Below are 15,099 nucleotides of genomic sequence, written 5' to 3'. Positions count from 1 at the left end.
TCAGGCAAGTGGGGCAACCCCTTCTAAGAGGTGATTTGAATAGCTTCTCTCCATACAGAGAAATTTAACGTAGAAGATTGTTTTTATCTAATCATTCTCAATGTGCGTGCTCTTTCTTGCTATCATTCCTAGTTTTTTGGCAAAAACAGGGAGATAATAGCACTCAATGCCATTTAACTTAATGTTTTTAGGGTTCCACAAGGATATGTGAAATGTGAGATAGAAGACCTTAAAAAAGATCTTTGTTTCTTCCCCAGAAATCAGTCAAGGTGAGATTTTTTTTATGAGCTCAAGTGGACCCAGAAGGAGCATAGTTCAGTGTCTTACTGTGGAGATGAAAATGTACACAAACTGAGTTCCTACATTGAAGAATTTGCACACTATTTTCCTTGCCTCCCATTCCCTCATCCCCCAAACTATATCCAACATGGGAATAACAAGAAAAAGCTTTTATTTGTGCAGATAAACTTGCTGCTCTAGCACAGAGTGAGTACTTTTAATGCACTCAACTTAAGAGGTCCAGCCAGCTTGGTGATGGTGGGTTGGGCCACTGATCTCATCTCCTAGCCCTAATTTGTGCATGTGTATCATTTCTGAATAAATAGAATCTACATAGGCTAAATCCTGATGAAGCCAGAGAAGTCTCCAAGTTCATCAGACTAAGCCTCATAAAGAGGGATGCAGAGACAAGTCTAGGTCACTAGCATTACAAGTAGAGTGGAGACACACCTTTCTCTGAGTAATCCTCATGCCTTGTATATACTTCTACTATTGAAGACCTGCATGTCATTGCATTTCAATTATTGTTTCCTTCACATCTCTCAGCCTCCATTCCAATGATATCAGATGAAGAATTTCTAGAAGGAAATTTCTGTGTCTGTTATTTTCAATGTTCTGGGCTTAAAACAGTGATTATTTGGTTTCCAGTAAATACAGATTAACAACATGGAAGTCAAACCTTGCAGTTGTTCTTTCTTGATTATTCTAGGCTGGATATGCTTCTTTTCTTATTCATTAATTCAAAATATTTAGTGTCTCCTCTGTTTCAGCTACTATAGTAAATAATAGGGATACAGAAGACAGATATGGTCCCTGCCTTCACAAAAATGTTAATCACAGCACTTACTACCCATTTTGATAATTACAGTTTATGTGTTTGTCTTCCTTTAGATTTCAGATTCCATGACAGCAAGATCTATGCCTTGTCTATCATTGACTCTCCAGGGCTTGCCACAATATCCAGGTAGCATTCGAGTTTTAAAAGTAAACACTGCTCATTTTAGTATATTTTCCCACTTAACTTGTGAGGAAGAAACATTTTCAGTATTTTCAGTATTTTTCCTATTCTGGAATATCTTCAGGACTATCACAACAACTACTACATACCATTTTGAGTATTTACTGTAGGTAACACTCTGTTTAGTGTTTTGTATTATCTCATATATTATCTCATTATCTCATATAGTGCAAAATTATAGAATCACCACTTCTTGGAAGCCACCAGAGCTTCTAACTGGATAGAGGACTTTCCCAAAGTCACAAGGCTTCTATGTGGCAGGGCCAGGACTTGAGTTTACATATTTCTCACTGCAAAGTTGAAAACTTTATATGATGCCACATGTATTTTTAATATGGACAAAACTGAGGAACAATTTTCTCCATTTTTCAAAACAAGAAACCTAAATATTTGAATTTACAGAGTCGCCATGGTTACTATAAACTAAGCCAAAGACAGATCACATTAAGCAGGAATTTTCCAAAAACCAGAGTAAGATATATTGACCTATTCCTTGAACAAGGCTAGAATTATCAGGGTCCTAATATAAAGCCTGAAATATAAGGAAGAATTTTTTTCTTAGAAAAATAGTGCTCCTACCCTTATTAATTACCAAACTATACCTTTTTAGAAATTACAAATCCAAGTGAATGAGTTAATTTAAAACTTTAAAGACAATTATAAACTTGTTAAGCTTTCAATAGTTGAACATAATTAAAAGTATTGGGATTGAAGGAAGGTTAAAATCCAAATTTTATTTATAATTTTCCAGCCTGATGATCACATTACATTGTCACAAAATGGCTCTTTATATAAATAAACTAATTTCTTGAAGCAACTTCAAAAGTTTAAAATTTAGGGTCCAGCTCCTTAATAGTATCTCACCTAGTTCTCAGTATTCTGTTGGTAAAGCAATTACAACATTAAGAAGAATGGCACCTCACCTATTTTTAATTCCAAGTGAAGTGGTCAGTATGTAATTATGTTTCTGTAGGATTTAGCTGTGGAAGACCCATCCTTGGAGATACGAATGGGTACATTTATGTTGATGGAACTGGCTTTTGGTATCATTATGTATAATAATCACTGCTACAAATTCACCAAGATTCATTGAATCATGGCAATAAATTGGGTCTAGATGATATTAATAACTAACATTTATGAAGAAGTTTTTTATGAGGCGCCTGGGTAGCTCAGTCAGTTAAGAGTCCAATGTTGGCTCAGGTCATGATTTCATGGTTCGTGAGTTCGAGCCTCAAGTTGGGGTCTGTGCTGACTGCTCAGGGTCTGGAGCCTGCTTCAGATTCTGTGACTCCTTCTCACCCTGTGACCCTAACCTGCTCTCAAAAAATAAACATACATTAAAAATTTTTTTTTTAATTTATGTGCCAGAAACTATCATAAGCACTTTTCATGGTTTTAATTTATTTCTTCCACAATCAACAGATAAGGTAGAGGAGTAATAATTTACTCTATATATTCTTCCCTAGAAGTTCACATTCTTAAATACTATGCTACCCTGATCACATAAGACCTGTACCTCATTTTGCAAACAAAGAAACAGAGACCAAAAGACATTAAATGATGAATCCAAGGGCACAACTCCATAGAGTTTACACTAGTTCCTAGCTGAATCTAGCTCAGTTTAGCAAAATTTTCTTTTTCTACTTGTTATTGAAGATCTTACTGATTCTCATATTCTCATAAAAACTGCTTATATTTCTTCTGAAATATCTGGAATAATAAAATGGCACTTACCTGTACTAGACTGAACAATTCCAGAATCTACTGTTTGCCCAAGAAGATCATACTGATTTAGGCGTGACCCATCTTCTGCCACAACCACTGAGCGTGCTGGCTCTCTGGTCCACTCATAAACAACTTCTGCTCTGGTGTAGGCATCTGAAAGGAGAGAAAGGAAAATGGTCCATGTGTTACACTACTTTGATTTTCCTAATTAGTTGATGAGTCCTATCAGTTTTATATTTTCTATTGCATGGTTCCAGAGGCAGGCCAGGAAAGGAGAGCGTATATCCCTTAGTGTAGAAAACTAAAATACATTTTCCTGATTTGTTCAGTCATTTGTTCACTCTTACACCAAATGGTCATTAAGCATCTACAAAAGCCAAAGTGTCTTGCTGAAAATATGCTAGTGAACATAATTAACAAGGTTCCCTACTGCTGTGACAGTAATGGGGACAAAAACAGATAAGCTAATAAACATTTAATTTCAAGTAGTGTTAAATGCAATAAAGCCATTCATGATAGGTAAGAGGGTAGAGAATGAAGGACATCAGCTTATTTTAAGTGAAGGATTCAGAGAGGATCATTGTGGAAATGACAATTATATGCATGACAGAAATGAGAGTAGGCTATATACATCTTGGGGAAGAGTTTGATAGATAAATGAACAATCACATTTTTTCCTCCAGTGTAGATAAAAGCTTGATATATTTGAGAAAGAACAGGAATACTAATATGGCCAGAGCTGAAACCCATCAGAGATTAAATAAGGCTAGAGGTAATAGCCTGGGTCCAGTTTATTTTTGGCCAGCAGAAGGTTATGATAAATGTGAAAAGTAACACTGGAAATTTTACTGAACATCTGTTTTTAAAACAAGTTTGCCTTTACTTCTTTTTAAATTAATTCTCCTTTTTATAGATATTTACTCTCACAATGATAAGTTTGATGAGTTACAGCATTTAGCTTATTTAACTTCTCAATCGTTTTCATTTACCTAGTCATCCTTCTATATGAGAGGTTAGGTCATAATCCTGATTCATAACTCAGGAAAATTGGGGGGAGAATTCTATAGAATGAGTGAGAAGGAGAAGAAGAGATTCCACAGCTTTTCTGGTGGTCACAGAAACCCACTCTACATCGGGTGGAACGATAGTACACACTTTCCTCTCTTTAGATGTAGAGTGATATTAAAAGTTGAAAGAGTTAAGGGGCGCCTGGGTGGCTTAGTCAGTTAAGCATCCGACTTTCGCTTAGGTCATGATCTCGCGGTTCGTGGGTTCGAGCCCCACGTCGGGCTCTGTGCTGACTGCCAGCTCAGAGCCTGGAGCCTGTTTCAGAGTCTGTGACTCTCTCTCTGACCCTCCCCTGTTCACGCTGTCTCTCTCTCTCTCTTTCTCTCTCTCTCCAAGAAATAAATAAAACATTAAAAAAAAAGTTGAAAGAGTTAAATTAGCAAAAGGAAAGTGTTTCCAAAGTGTTTGAGAGGCAGATCTGATAGCAAAAATTGGTTTTACTGTTAAAGCTCTACCCCTTGACCAACTTCTGCATTAGGCCCAGTAGACAAAGTGCTCAGGGTCCACAATAATTTTAAGCGGCTAAATAATGTTTTTCCTTTATTTAAAAATCAGAAAAAGGTGACTATAACCCCTTTGGATTATATTAATCTTTATACCAACATAGTCATAAAATATGCAAGTTAAAAATAAAAAATTATCAATCAAAGTTTTAACATATATTTTTGAGCAATTATACACAAAGGCAAAAGTGCCTAGAGCCCATAAAATTTATAATGCATCCTTGCCTCACGCACCCCCCATCCCAAGGTAACCAAGCTTGGGTGTTTTGGTCAAATCTGTATCTGTCCAAGCTGAAATATTATGAGATGTGAAGTCATCGCTGCATTTTTACACACACGTGAAGCTGCTGTAAAAATCCGAGCCATGCCCTTCATTCTCTGACCCAAAGCTTCTTGCTATCTCTGGGATGAGTTTTGCAGAAAAGTACACCCAGTATTAGTATTAGTATTCTCCTAATTTTACATGGGTACCCCATCTGCTCCAGCATCACTTCTGGACAGATTTATAGTCAGGTATCTTTTTGACCAAATTTTCCAAGAGTTTGGGAGAATATACTAGGATTGAATTCAGTGGTAATTGCTTCTTTTATAAACATGTAAGACTCCTAAATGAATAGCTTTGGAATTTGTTCTCACTGAGTTTTCTTTTTTAATTGTGGCTGTCCTCACTGATTTTTTTCCATGCTAGTCATGTATGTATGTGTGTACGTGTATGTGTGTGTGTATTTATTCACAGCTTTATTAAGGTATAATCAACAAAATTGTAAGACATTTTTTTTTAATTTTTTTTTTAATGTTTTATTTATTTCTAGGAGAGAGAGAGAGAGAGACAGCGTGAGCAGGGGAGGGTCAGAGAGAGGGAGTCACAGACTGAAACAGGCTCCAGGCTCTGAGCTGGCAGTCAGCACAGAGCCTGACGCGGGGCTCAAACCCACGAACTGCGAGATCATGACCTAAGCGAAAGTTGGACGCTTAACCGACTATGCCACCCAGGCACCCCCAAAATTCTAAGATATTTAAAGTATACAACATGGGGATTTGATATACATATGCACTGTAAAATAATTCCTACCACTGAGTTAACACATCTCGTTGACTTAAAAACATTTTGAATCATTTTAGCATTTCATTTGTTAGAGGAGGAGTTCATTTGTTAATAGCATCTAAAACAAGATTTATTTTTATAAAATCCCTTAAAGAGTACAGAACACATGAGTTTGAAAACCATATTGCTTACAATTTGTAGGTACCTACCTTCAGTAAAATATTTCTCTGATCATAATTTTTTTAATGGAAGGGTCTTATCTAAGAAGACATGTCAGGTTTATGATAACATAGAATCACTGATTGTTAATATGGAAGGACTTTAGAGGTCATAAAGTGTATCTCATTTTACAGATGATAGATTGAAGTGCAGAAACTTTGAATGACTTATTTAAGCGTGCATAGCTATTTAGTGGGAAACCAGGTAAGAGCATAGCATGACCTCCATTCTACTCCACTGCTATTATTAAAGATTTCTAGGCAAAAACTGTATATTATATGCTCAAATTCCAAGCAAGCATACTTAGTAGTCAAGTAATTAGGGATGAAGCCAATCCTACACCTTCTGTCATCTCATAACAAATAAAAGACTCTTGCTACTTTTTTACACTTTCATTAGCAACAGTGCCTGGACTCCCTATCTTTTTGCACCTCGTTATGTGTTGCCAGTGGGTTGCTAATATAGTTTTAGAGGAAAAGATCTGTTACCATCAACTTCTAATTTCATGCAATTACATGTCTCATTCATGTAATTTCTTAGAAACTCCATCGTGCACAAAATCTACAATAAACATAACATTGTTGTGAAAGTGGAGATTACTCATTGTTCATGTCTCTCAGTGAAAATCTCCCAAAATGCAGAGTAGATCCACATGGTTAAATGGGTGATGGGGATTAAGAAGGGCCCTTGTGAGGAGCACTGATTGTTTAATGAAGGTGACTATATTGTATATCTGAAAATATTACACTGTATGTTACCTAACTAGAATTTAAGTAAAAATTTAAAAGAAAAGAAAATTGGTGTCTTAAGATGTTAAAGACAGATATACCTAAGGCACCACAATAGGTGATATGCTTATTTCTTCATTTCAGTATCTAGGAGAAAGTAGGTCTGTGAAAACTTCCTTCATTTGAGACTATTCAGCATAGAGAAAAGAAGATTACAGAGAATCTTCAGCTATTTAGTCAAAATGTTAAGCTCAGATTTCAAATAAATCAGCAGATTACCTAAGAAAAATTTTAAATATAAGACAAAAAGTTTTGGTTGGGGTTATGAAAAAACTTTGTGGGGCTACAGCACTAGAAGCATAGACTTGGTATTGGAAGAGCATCTGCTTAGAGACACTATCACTGTACTTTTAAGGGCCTTTGTCTTTCCATTTGTATGAATTAGGTGCACTGAATAATTTCTAAAGTTATTTATTGTTCAGAATTCATTTACATTTCTACTTATGCCTCTCTCCTTATTTATAAAGGACTGTCCTTGATAATCGGAGAACCATCACTTATCAAGTCCTTCCTGGACCTAGCACTTGCCTAAATCTTGCTGTCAGAACATAACTTGAATCTCTATTTTATTTTTGTAAAGGTTTATTTATATTTGAGAGAGAGAGAGTGCCAGCCGGGGTGGGGCGGGGTGCAGAGTATCCAAACCCGACTCTAAACTGACAGTGCAGAGCCTGATGTGGTACTCGAACTCATGAATCATGAAATCCTGACCTAAGCCAAAGTCAGAAGCTCAACCAACTGAGCCACCCAAGCATCCCTGAATCTCTTCTTTTAGTGTCAAAGCCCTATTTGTATTTTCCTCCACATTTAGTTAAAAGATGTCAGCTGAAGCACGCCCGTTGTCTTCTGGTTATCTGACCTTATGAAGAGGGCTTTATCCCTAATAAGCAAAAAGTGTGATATAACACTAGCAATCAGGGTCTGATGGAGAGTGGTTAGGAAAACATTTGCTTTTCTGAGTTTAGTTCTTATCAACATATGGATGAGGCTGCCTCAGTTGCTTCATAAACATTGATTACTTAGTGTTCTACTAAATTATTATAATTTCCTGTAGCTTGTCTCTTGCTTATTCTCTTCTCGAATACTTTGGTAAGACGTTTGCTTCAAAAATGGGGTCAAAGCATTTTTAGCACACTTTTGCCTCAGTTTCTTCCTTTTGGAAGTGTGCTAATTAGGCCAGGTCAGAGAACTAACTACATGATAAATCAACAACTGCTGCTTCTTCTTGAGCCAATGGCAGGCAATGGTAATTAGTCATGGTGCTTTCCCACTGAGCTCAGATGTCTTACCTTTCAGTGTCAATTCTTCTCTGTTTCTTTAATTCCCCGTAGGCCTTAAGTCGTCTATCTTTTCTGAGACTTAAACATTGAAGGGACATTTCAAATCTGATTATTATAATTTTTATCCATTCAATAAATATTTATTGAGTGTCTCCATTATATTAGACTCTGTGTTAGGAAACACTGAACAAAATAGACTGTGCTCTCATGGAGTTTTCAGTCTCCAGATAATAAAAATGTCAACCAATAAACAAAACTAATAATTATTGTTATAATACATCTAAATTAAACATATACTGTAATCAAGAAGATTGGAGGGACTGTATGTAAATTTAGATAAGGTCATTAGGGAAATCCCTAGGAAATGAAATTTATACTGAGAAGTGGAAAAATAAAAGAAGCCAGTCCCACTCAGAACCAAGGGAAGAGTAACTCAAATAGAGAGAAGAGTATGTATAAAGGCTCTGAGGTGAAAAACAGATTTGTATTTGAGTTTTCTTACAAAAGACACTATTTGTTTTCTACTCACTATCCATTTCCCCCTTCCTAGAATACCTCCTATTTTCTTGTTAAGTAGGCTGACAATGCGCCTACTTAAGAACATTTCTTCCCAGCCTCATTTGCAGTTAGCACTGGCAATGGGACACATCTTTAATTAATGAGATGTGAGTAAATGTCTGCTAAGATTTTAAGGAAAGTTTTTATCTTTTTTATATGGCCCTAGTTCTTTCTTTTTTGTCCACTGTTCTTTATTTTGAAAACAGATGCAATGGCTGAAGTTGCAGCAGCCATTTTGTGATCAGGAAGAGTATCTAAGGACTTCTTAAAACATCATCCTTATTGAGATACTGACTAACCAACAATCAACCAACAATCACCTTCATTCATCTCATATAAAAATAAAAACTCGTTTTTTCAGCTATACAAATTGCTTGAAAGCATTACTAATATACTAACCAAGTAATTTGTTGTCCAAGACAAGGTATTTCTGAAGGTAAAAGGGGACACTATTAATAGTTATGCCAGGATATTAGGCATAAATAAGTAGAGTCCCAGGCAAACTGTAATGTATGATCTTCCTAACTATAAGGAAGATATAATATATAATATTATGTTATAATATATAAACATATTCAAATGTTTAATATACTGTCCAGCATACAAGTAACACATAATACATAATATTATTGTTAAAGATGAAAGTGGTAATCAAGAGAAATTGATTACTATGCATAGTAGTCCATAACGTAGAGTACACATTAAACTGGGGAAAGAGTGGGGAGGTGGGAGTTATCACCAAAGTCCTGTTTGGCTGACAATTTTTGAAGTAGTCTGTCCTTGGGTTTCAGGATGGAATTAGATTTATAAATAGAGACACTTGTCTCTCCATGACTGCTTCTGCCAGGAGCCTGAAGGCCCTTTGCTATTTTCTTTGCTTGCTGTCTTCCTACACTACCACTATTTTTTTCTATGAATCATACCTTCACCAAAATAGTTGCTTAGACTGTCTGTCTAGTGGGAACAGAAAGCTGGTTAGGTAGTCCAGTAGTTGACTCAGTATTTGTAAGTAACTCTCCTGCAGGAAACCAGGAATACATTGGTCACTTTCTGTGTGCATGCTAGTCAAAGCAGAAGGATTGAGGAGGGCCAAAGAACCTGACTCCACGGGCCAAGGTTCTCTTGGCTTCTCTGATATGTGCCTGCATATTTTCAAACAGCAGAAGCCCAGACCATTATCATAAAGGTAGCTAGGATACCTTCAAAAGCATTAATAGATACATGAATTTCATGGGATATCAAAACAGACCTAGAACTTTTCTAAACACTACAATTAGGGTAAATTCTTTTCTGGCAATATCTTTTTTAGGTGTAGGCTTCATTATTAAGAAAAACGTATCATCTGCTGCTGCCACCTGCCAATATTTCCATCTGATAAACAACTTGCAATATTGGTTTTTAAAGAAAATTTTTTAATGTTTATTTATTTTTGAAAGAGAGATGGAGAGAGACAGAGCATGAGTAGGGGAGGGGCAGAGAGACAGGGAGACACAGAATCCGAGGCAGAATGCAGGACACGAACTCACAAACCCTGAGATCATGACCTGAAGCTAAGTCGAACATTTAACCAACTAAGCCACCCAGATGCCCCACAATTTGCAATATCCTTAAGGTTAAACAAATGTCAGCAATGATACAAAATAAACACAATGATCTCCATTTATTGGAGGAAAGATAGTATCTATGGAGTAAAAACATCCATACCCCACTTGTTTTTCTATGAATACAACTTTAACAAAAGTAGAATTTTTCTACTAATTAATTAAATCCATTCTTTCTCATTGAGGAAATAGGGAATACTCTCTTCCTGAAATAACATTAAAATGATATAAAAGATTATTACTTATAGAAAGTACTTGCAGCAAATCACTATACAAATTTTATTCATGCTCTTTACCTTTCTAACAGACATTACTAACTGGAGCTTTCTTTTTAAAGATGTAGGTCTCTCATAAGAAAAAAGAAAAATTAAAATAAATTTACTCACAGCTTCCAAATTTTAGTGGGCAGGCATGGGCATCCATAGGGAAGTCCTCTAAATGCATTGGACACTCAGCTCTTACCGTCAGCCTTATCAATTAAGGAAAACAACAGAAATAAACAAGAGTCCCATAGATTAGAAACTTTCTGATAAATACAACTGGTGTGTTACTAACTATAGCTAATATATTAACAAAGCAAGAGAAGCCCACACAAACTACAGCACTCTTCTGAGCTGTTAATCAAAAGATCTAGAAGGAATTGTTTACAACAATGACTGGATTCTATCCGTTTTTTGGTTTTGAGAAAATAGACGACACTAGATTTTGTATGATGGGCAAGCCTTGTTACTGTTTCCAGAGACAAGGATCATCACCTCATCTACATAGATCCAGCAAATCTTTGGAGACTAAAATTAATTGTAAGCAAATAAATACTTGTATAAAGACTTGGTGGAGAAGAAGACATGGGTGGCATGGAAGAGAAGAGAACGCTTTCTCTCCCCAGGGCAGCTCTTCCTATCTCCTTCCATCTCCTTCCCTAAAATAGCACCAGATGCATAAAATGACAAAGGAGTAGGTGAAGGAGGAACTGTCCTCAGGCTTTGTGAGATTGAGAATAACGTAAATTCTCCTCTGAAAGTTTGTGTGTGATCTCACTATGTTCTAACCATTTCATTTTCTTTACAAATCTACTGCCTAATTGAAGCCTGGACTCTACAGTGCTTCTCTTTAGTTCCTGTCTTTAGGGAATATGAGTTCTATTTATGTTTGAAAAAGGATAAAAGGAAAAAATTTCACTGAAATACGTTTGATCTTGTTTGGTGGGAATAATGAAGTGATGTATACCAAATTGCCCACATGGTTTTTATAAAATATGTTTACTCATATTCTAAGTAGCTCAAGAAATGTGGTCAGGATGGCTTTATGGCCAGTAAACTCATTAAGTGATTATAATACTGATTGAAGCAAATATGAAATGGGTAAATTAATGATTAAACTCACATTTTAAAACTAAAATGTGAAAAAACTAAAATATTAAGGAAAGTGATAACATATTAGCAAAGGTGGTGAGAAATTTAGAAGATGGGAGATACAGTCTAGTTATTGATTAACACTGCATACATCAGAAAGCATTAGTCGGTAAACTTACCAGATATGCAAGTCCTGTATCCAAAAAAGTGCCACTTAGGAGAAATAAATACTGAACTTACACTCAAAAACAAGATATTTTACAAGGGGAGAATATTTCAAGTTTCAATTATAAATAGATCCTACTTGGATAATCTGGAAAGGTCTCAACACATCTGTCCACTGATCTATTTTCTCTCTTTTCTTTTTTTTTGAAAATTTTTCATTCTTTAAGTCCTATTATAAACTTACTAGTTGAATCCAACATCTAAAATGGCTCTTGAAGCATTTTTTCCCTTCTTTTACACTTGGATATTTTTGTATAAAAAGGTAGGAATTCTGGAGGCTTTTTTTAAAGCAAAATATCACTCTATTCCCATGCTAAACAAACTCTAGCAAGTCTAGGTTTTTACCTCAATTACCTTTTCTTGCCAAAGGAATAATTGGACAGGTATGAATTACCAAGTACTGTGCAGATCTACGAAAATAACATTCTAACAAGTCACTTGGGTATGAAATAACTCCTTCCCTTAAGAACAAATTCTGGACAATTTTTCATTTCTTATCAATTAATGATATTTTAAACATTTTTTCTTTAAAAATATTCACAACCTTTTTGATTCATGTTTCCTTCATTCAACCACAAATGAATCAATGGTATCTAGCTGCTAGATTTTCTAGTAATCTGAGGGAAACATTCATAAAGCTGCTAGATTTTCCAGTAATCTGAGGGAAACATTCATAAAGCAGAAACACATGCATATATATGTGCATGTATTCTTCAATTTAAGCAAAACTAAGAATATTTTTTCCTCAGTATAGCTAATAATATCATTATAAATCCTTCTAAATGTATACTTCCACATGAATCTATGGTTTTTACGACTTGTGCTGTTCTAATTTTTCCCCTTCGCTTTATTCCACCCCTTCCTTGTAAAGTAGAAGCATTTTCAGATACATACTTTGAGATAGCTTATAGAAATTTAATCTAGACCTTATTGGTATGCAGGAATATATGGGGTTAATAGTAAGGGGAAGAAGTTCATCATACTGAATTAGAGTATGTTGGAGAGATATGTTACTTAATATACATTATAAACTTTTTTTCCATTTTGTCTAATCATTTTACTTAACACCTCAATACTTGCATAATATTTCAGTCAATTTATTTTTCACAGCAGAGTAATTACTAAAGTTGTAAAACAGGACATACAGGAAACCAGACACTCTACCGTGGCCCATTGGCTTCATGATCACATGTATATGGAAGAGAAAGAATTTCAGAAAGATTCCCAAACAGAACACAGTCATCCTTACCTCATGGTATACAACAAGGTACCATCCTCTGTGATCCTCAGGAGTTTGTTGGGCATGGTCATGTTGTGTGCCACTGACTTCTTTCCATTATGAAAAAAGGTATCTGGAGTCCAGATCTTACTTGCCATTAGGTTATTCAACCGGAGAACTGTCATGGGTCCTTTAAATTTTAATCTTTCATCCTTCCAGCTTTGACGGAAAAATACATCTATTGTATATTCCTAGGTAATTTTGGAAAAAGGCAAAGAGTACACTGAGCTGTATTTTGCAATGCAAATAGCTTACACAGACCATGCATAATTTCTGTAACCTAGAAGCAAAATATGAGCTAGGTGATGTTTCCAGAAGTAAACTCGTGGTGGCCTGTACATATTGGTGGCAGGTGAATCACTGGCTGGCATAATCCTTTTTTTAAAAACACCTAGATGACTGACATATTTCTTGGCGAGAAAAATACCAATGATTATCTCCTGAGATATGTGAAAGGAAAATCATGGCCTACTTCCCAAACCTCCACATCAGCATTCAAAAAAAAAAAAAAAAAAAAAACAGAATATAGTACAAATAAATAAAATTTATGTTAGAGCTTCCTACATGTAGGAAAATGTTTAAATTGGGTAATTCCAGTTATGATAAAGCATAGTATTTGGGACAGAGGAGAGAGGAGGGGAAGGCTTCCATAGTTTCTGAAAATCCCACAGCAAACTTAAATCATCCACTATGGCTTCTATGGTTGTGCTTTCCTCTCTCTTCTTCTAGCTTCTAATAAGAGTGTGACAATACCATACCCTTTTTGGCTAAGTAATCTTTTTTCTTTTTTCACATATAATGTGCAGAGACTTTCAATTCTTTACAACAAAGAACATCATGAGAATTAAGAATCTGTTTCACTGTTAATTGGGATCTTTGCCAAACAAAACAAAACAAAACAAAAAAATACCCCAGAATATGTGAGTGTGTGTGAGTGTGTGTTTGTGTGATTATGTGTGTATAAGACACATGAGAAATGTGTGAAGCTCATCATCATTCACGGCCAGGGAATCTATTTATTTGAATAAACACAGCATTCCTTATGGCAATACCCAGAAACAAACATCTGCTAATCTGAAAACAAGCAATGTGACTTACCAGCTCCTAAAATTGAAAAGGGTAATATCCATCTTCCTTGCAGCAGTTGCTACACTGACACTAAATTTGGAACTTAATGGTTTGAAATAAAGATTACCACGTTCTCCATTAATCTTAGTGTGCTCCAAATTGGAAGGAAGACAAACTTGAAAACATCATGTTACATTTTCTTAAACCCCTAAACCTTGACGCATCAGAAAGCTGTTGTGTTTTTTTAAATCTTATACATTATCATCTTTAGAACATGTAGAATAAATAATGTCTGTGTCTAGGCATTTTGTGCATGACTTTAACCACCTGTCTCTTTCTCAGGGTTTAAGTAAGATTGGGTAAAGACTGAATAAAGTTTTATCCTTCTGCCACACGTTTGGCATTGCTCAGCTCTCACTGATCAAGTAGCTAACAATGATTTTTGGATAGTTTACAGTGGATCAGGCTTAGTGCTAAATACTGACAGAGATAGCAAGAAGGAAGTGTAGCATAATGCCAGTTTATTTTTGTGGGCAAGATAAACTACCTTGATCATTGCTTAGGTTTTTCTGTGTCTGCAAGTGTGAGGTTTTGAAATGGCACTGGGATACATGACATAGGCATTTACTCACCAAGAAACATTTCTTAAGCATCTTTTAATTTAGCAGAGGGAGAAACTGTCTAGACTTGGATGCTGTAAGGAAAACTCATGGAGTACGACAGGCTTGGAATGGCATTTTTCCATGAGGAGAGAAATGGGGAGGGAGCCTATGGGCTTTGTGGGGAAGTAATATGGAGTAGCAGTGCTAGTGATACAGAGTAGCAGTGCTTACTCAGGAAGCAAATGGAAGGATTTAGCCTGAGCTGTGTGTATTCTCATCTCTGGACAACAGACAAGCTTATGAGATGGGGATATGATAATGATGATATTTCTATTACTCAGGAATCAGCCACATAAGCTCTATTTTCTGTCCAACTGAACTACTTTAGCCTGATCAAACAGGAGAGGGAATAGTCACTTGTGAATCAAGATTTCAAGGATGCCTAAACTGACCATATTCTCATGAATCCAAAAACTTTGTTCATTT

The 15,099-nt window shown here is 35.7% G+C and overlaps 1 protein-coding gene across 1 annotated transcript in view; it reads right to left on the bottom strand.

Annotated features, from left to right (window-relative positions):
* Positions 1-15,099, bottom strand: part of GABRA1 (gamma-aminobutyric acid type A receptor subunit alpha1) — a 60,990-nt gene that overhangs the window by 20,053 nt on the left and 25,838 nt on the right. The window contains exons 5-7 of the mRNA XM_039219358.1: positions 12,914-13,134; positions 10,474-10,556; positions 3,035-3,178 (exon numbers count right to left, since the gene is read on the bottom strand). Of these exons, the coding sequence (XP_039075289.1) occupies positions 3,035-3,178; positions 10,474-10,556; positions 12,914-13,134 (448 nt within the window). The remainder of the gene's footprint in view (positions 1-3,034; positions 3,179-10,473; positions 10,557-12,913; positions 13,135-15,099) is intronic.

The sequence above is a fragment of the Hyaena hyaena genome, unplaced genomic scaffold, assembly GCF_003009895.1.
Source record: "Hyaena hyaena isolate Hyena2069 unplaced genomic scaffold, ASM300989v1 scaffold_814, whole genome shotgun sequence".
NCBI classification, from domain to species: domain Eukaryota; kingdom Metazoa; phylum Chordata; class Mammalia; order Carnivora; family Hyaenidae; genus Hyaena; species Hyaena hyaena.
This window is presented reverse-complemented; position numbering and strand designations above follow the sequence as displayed.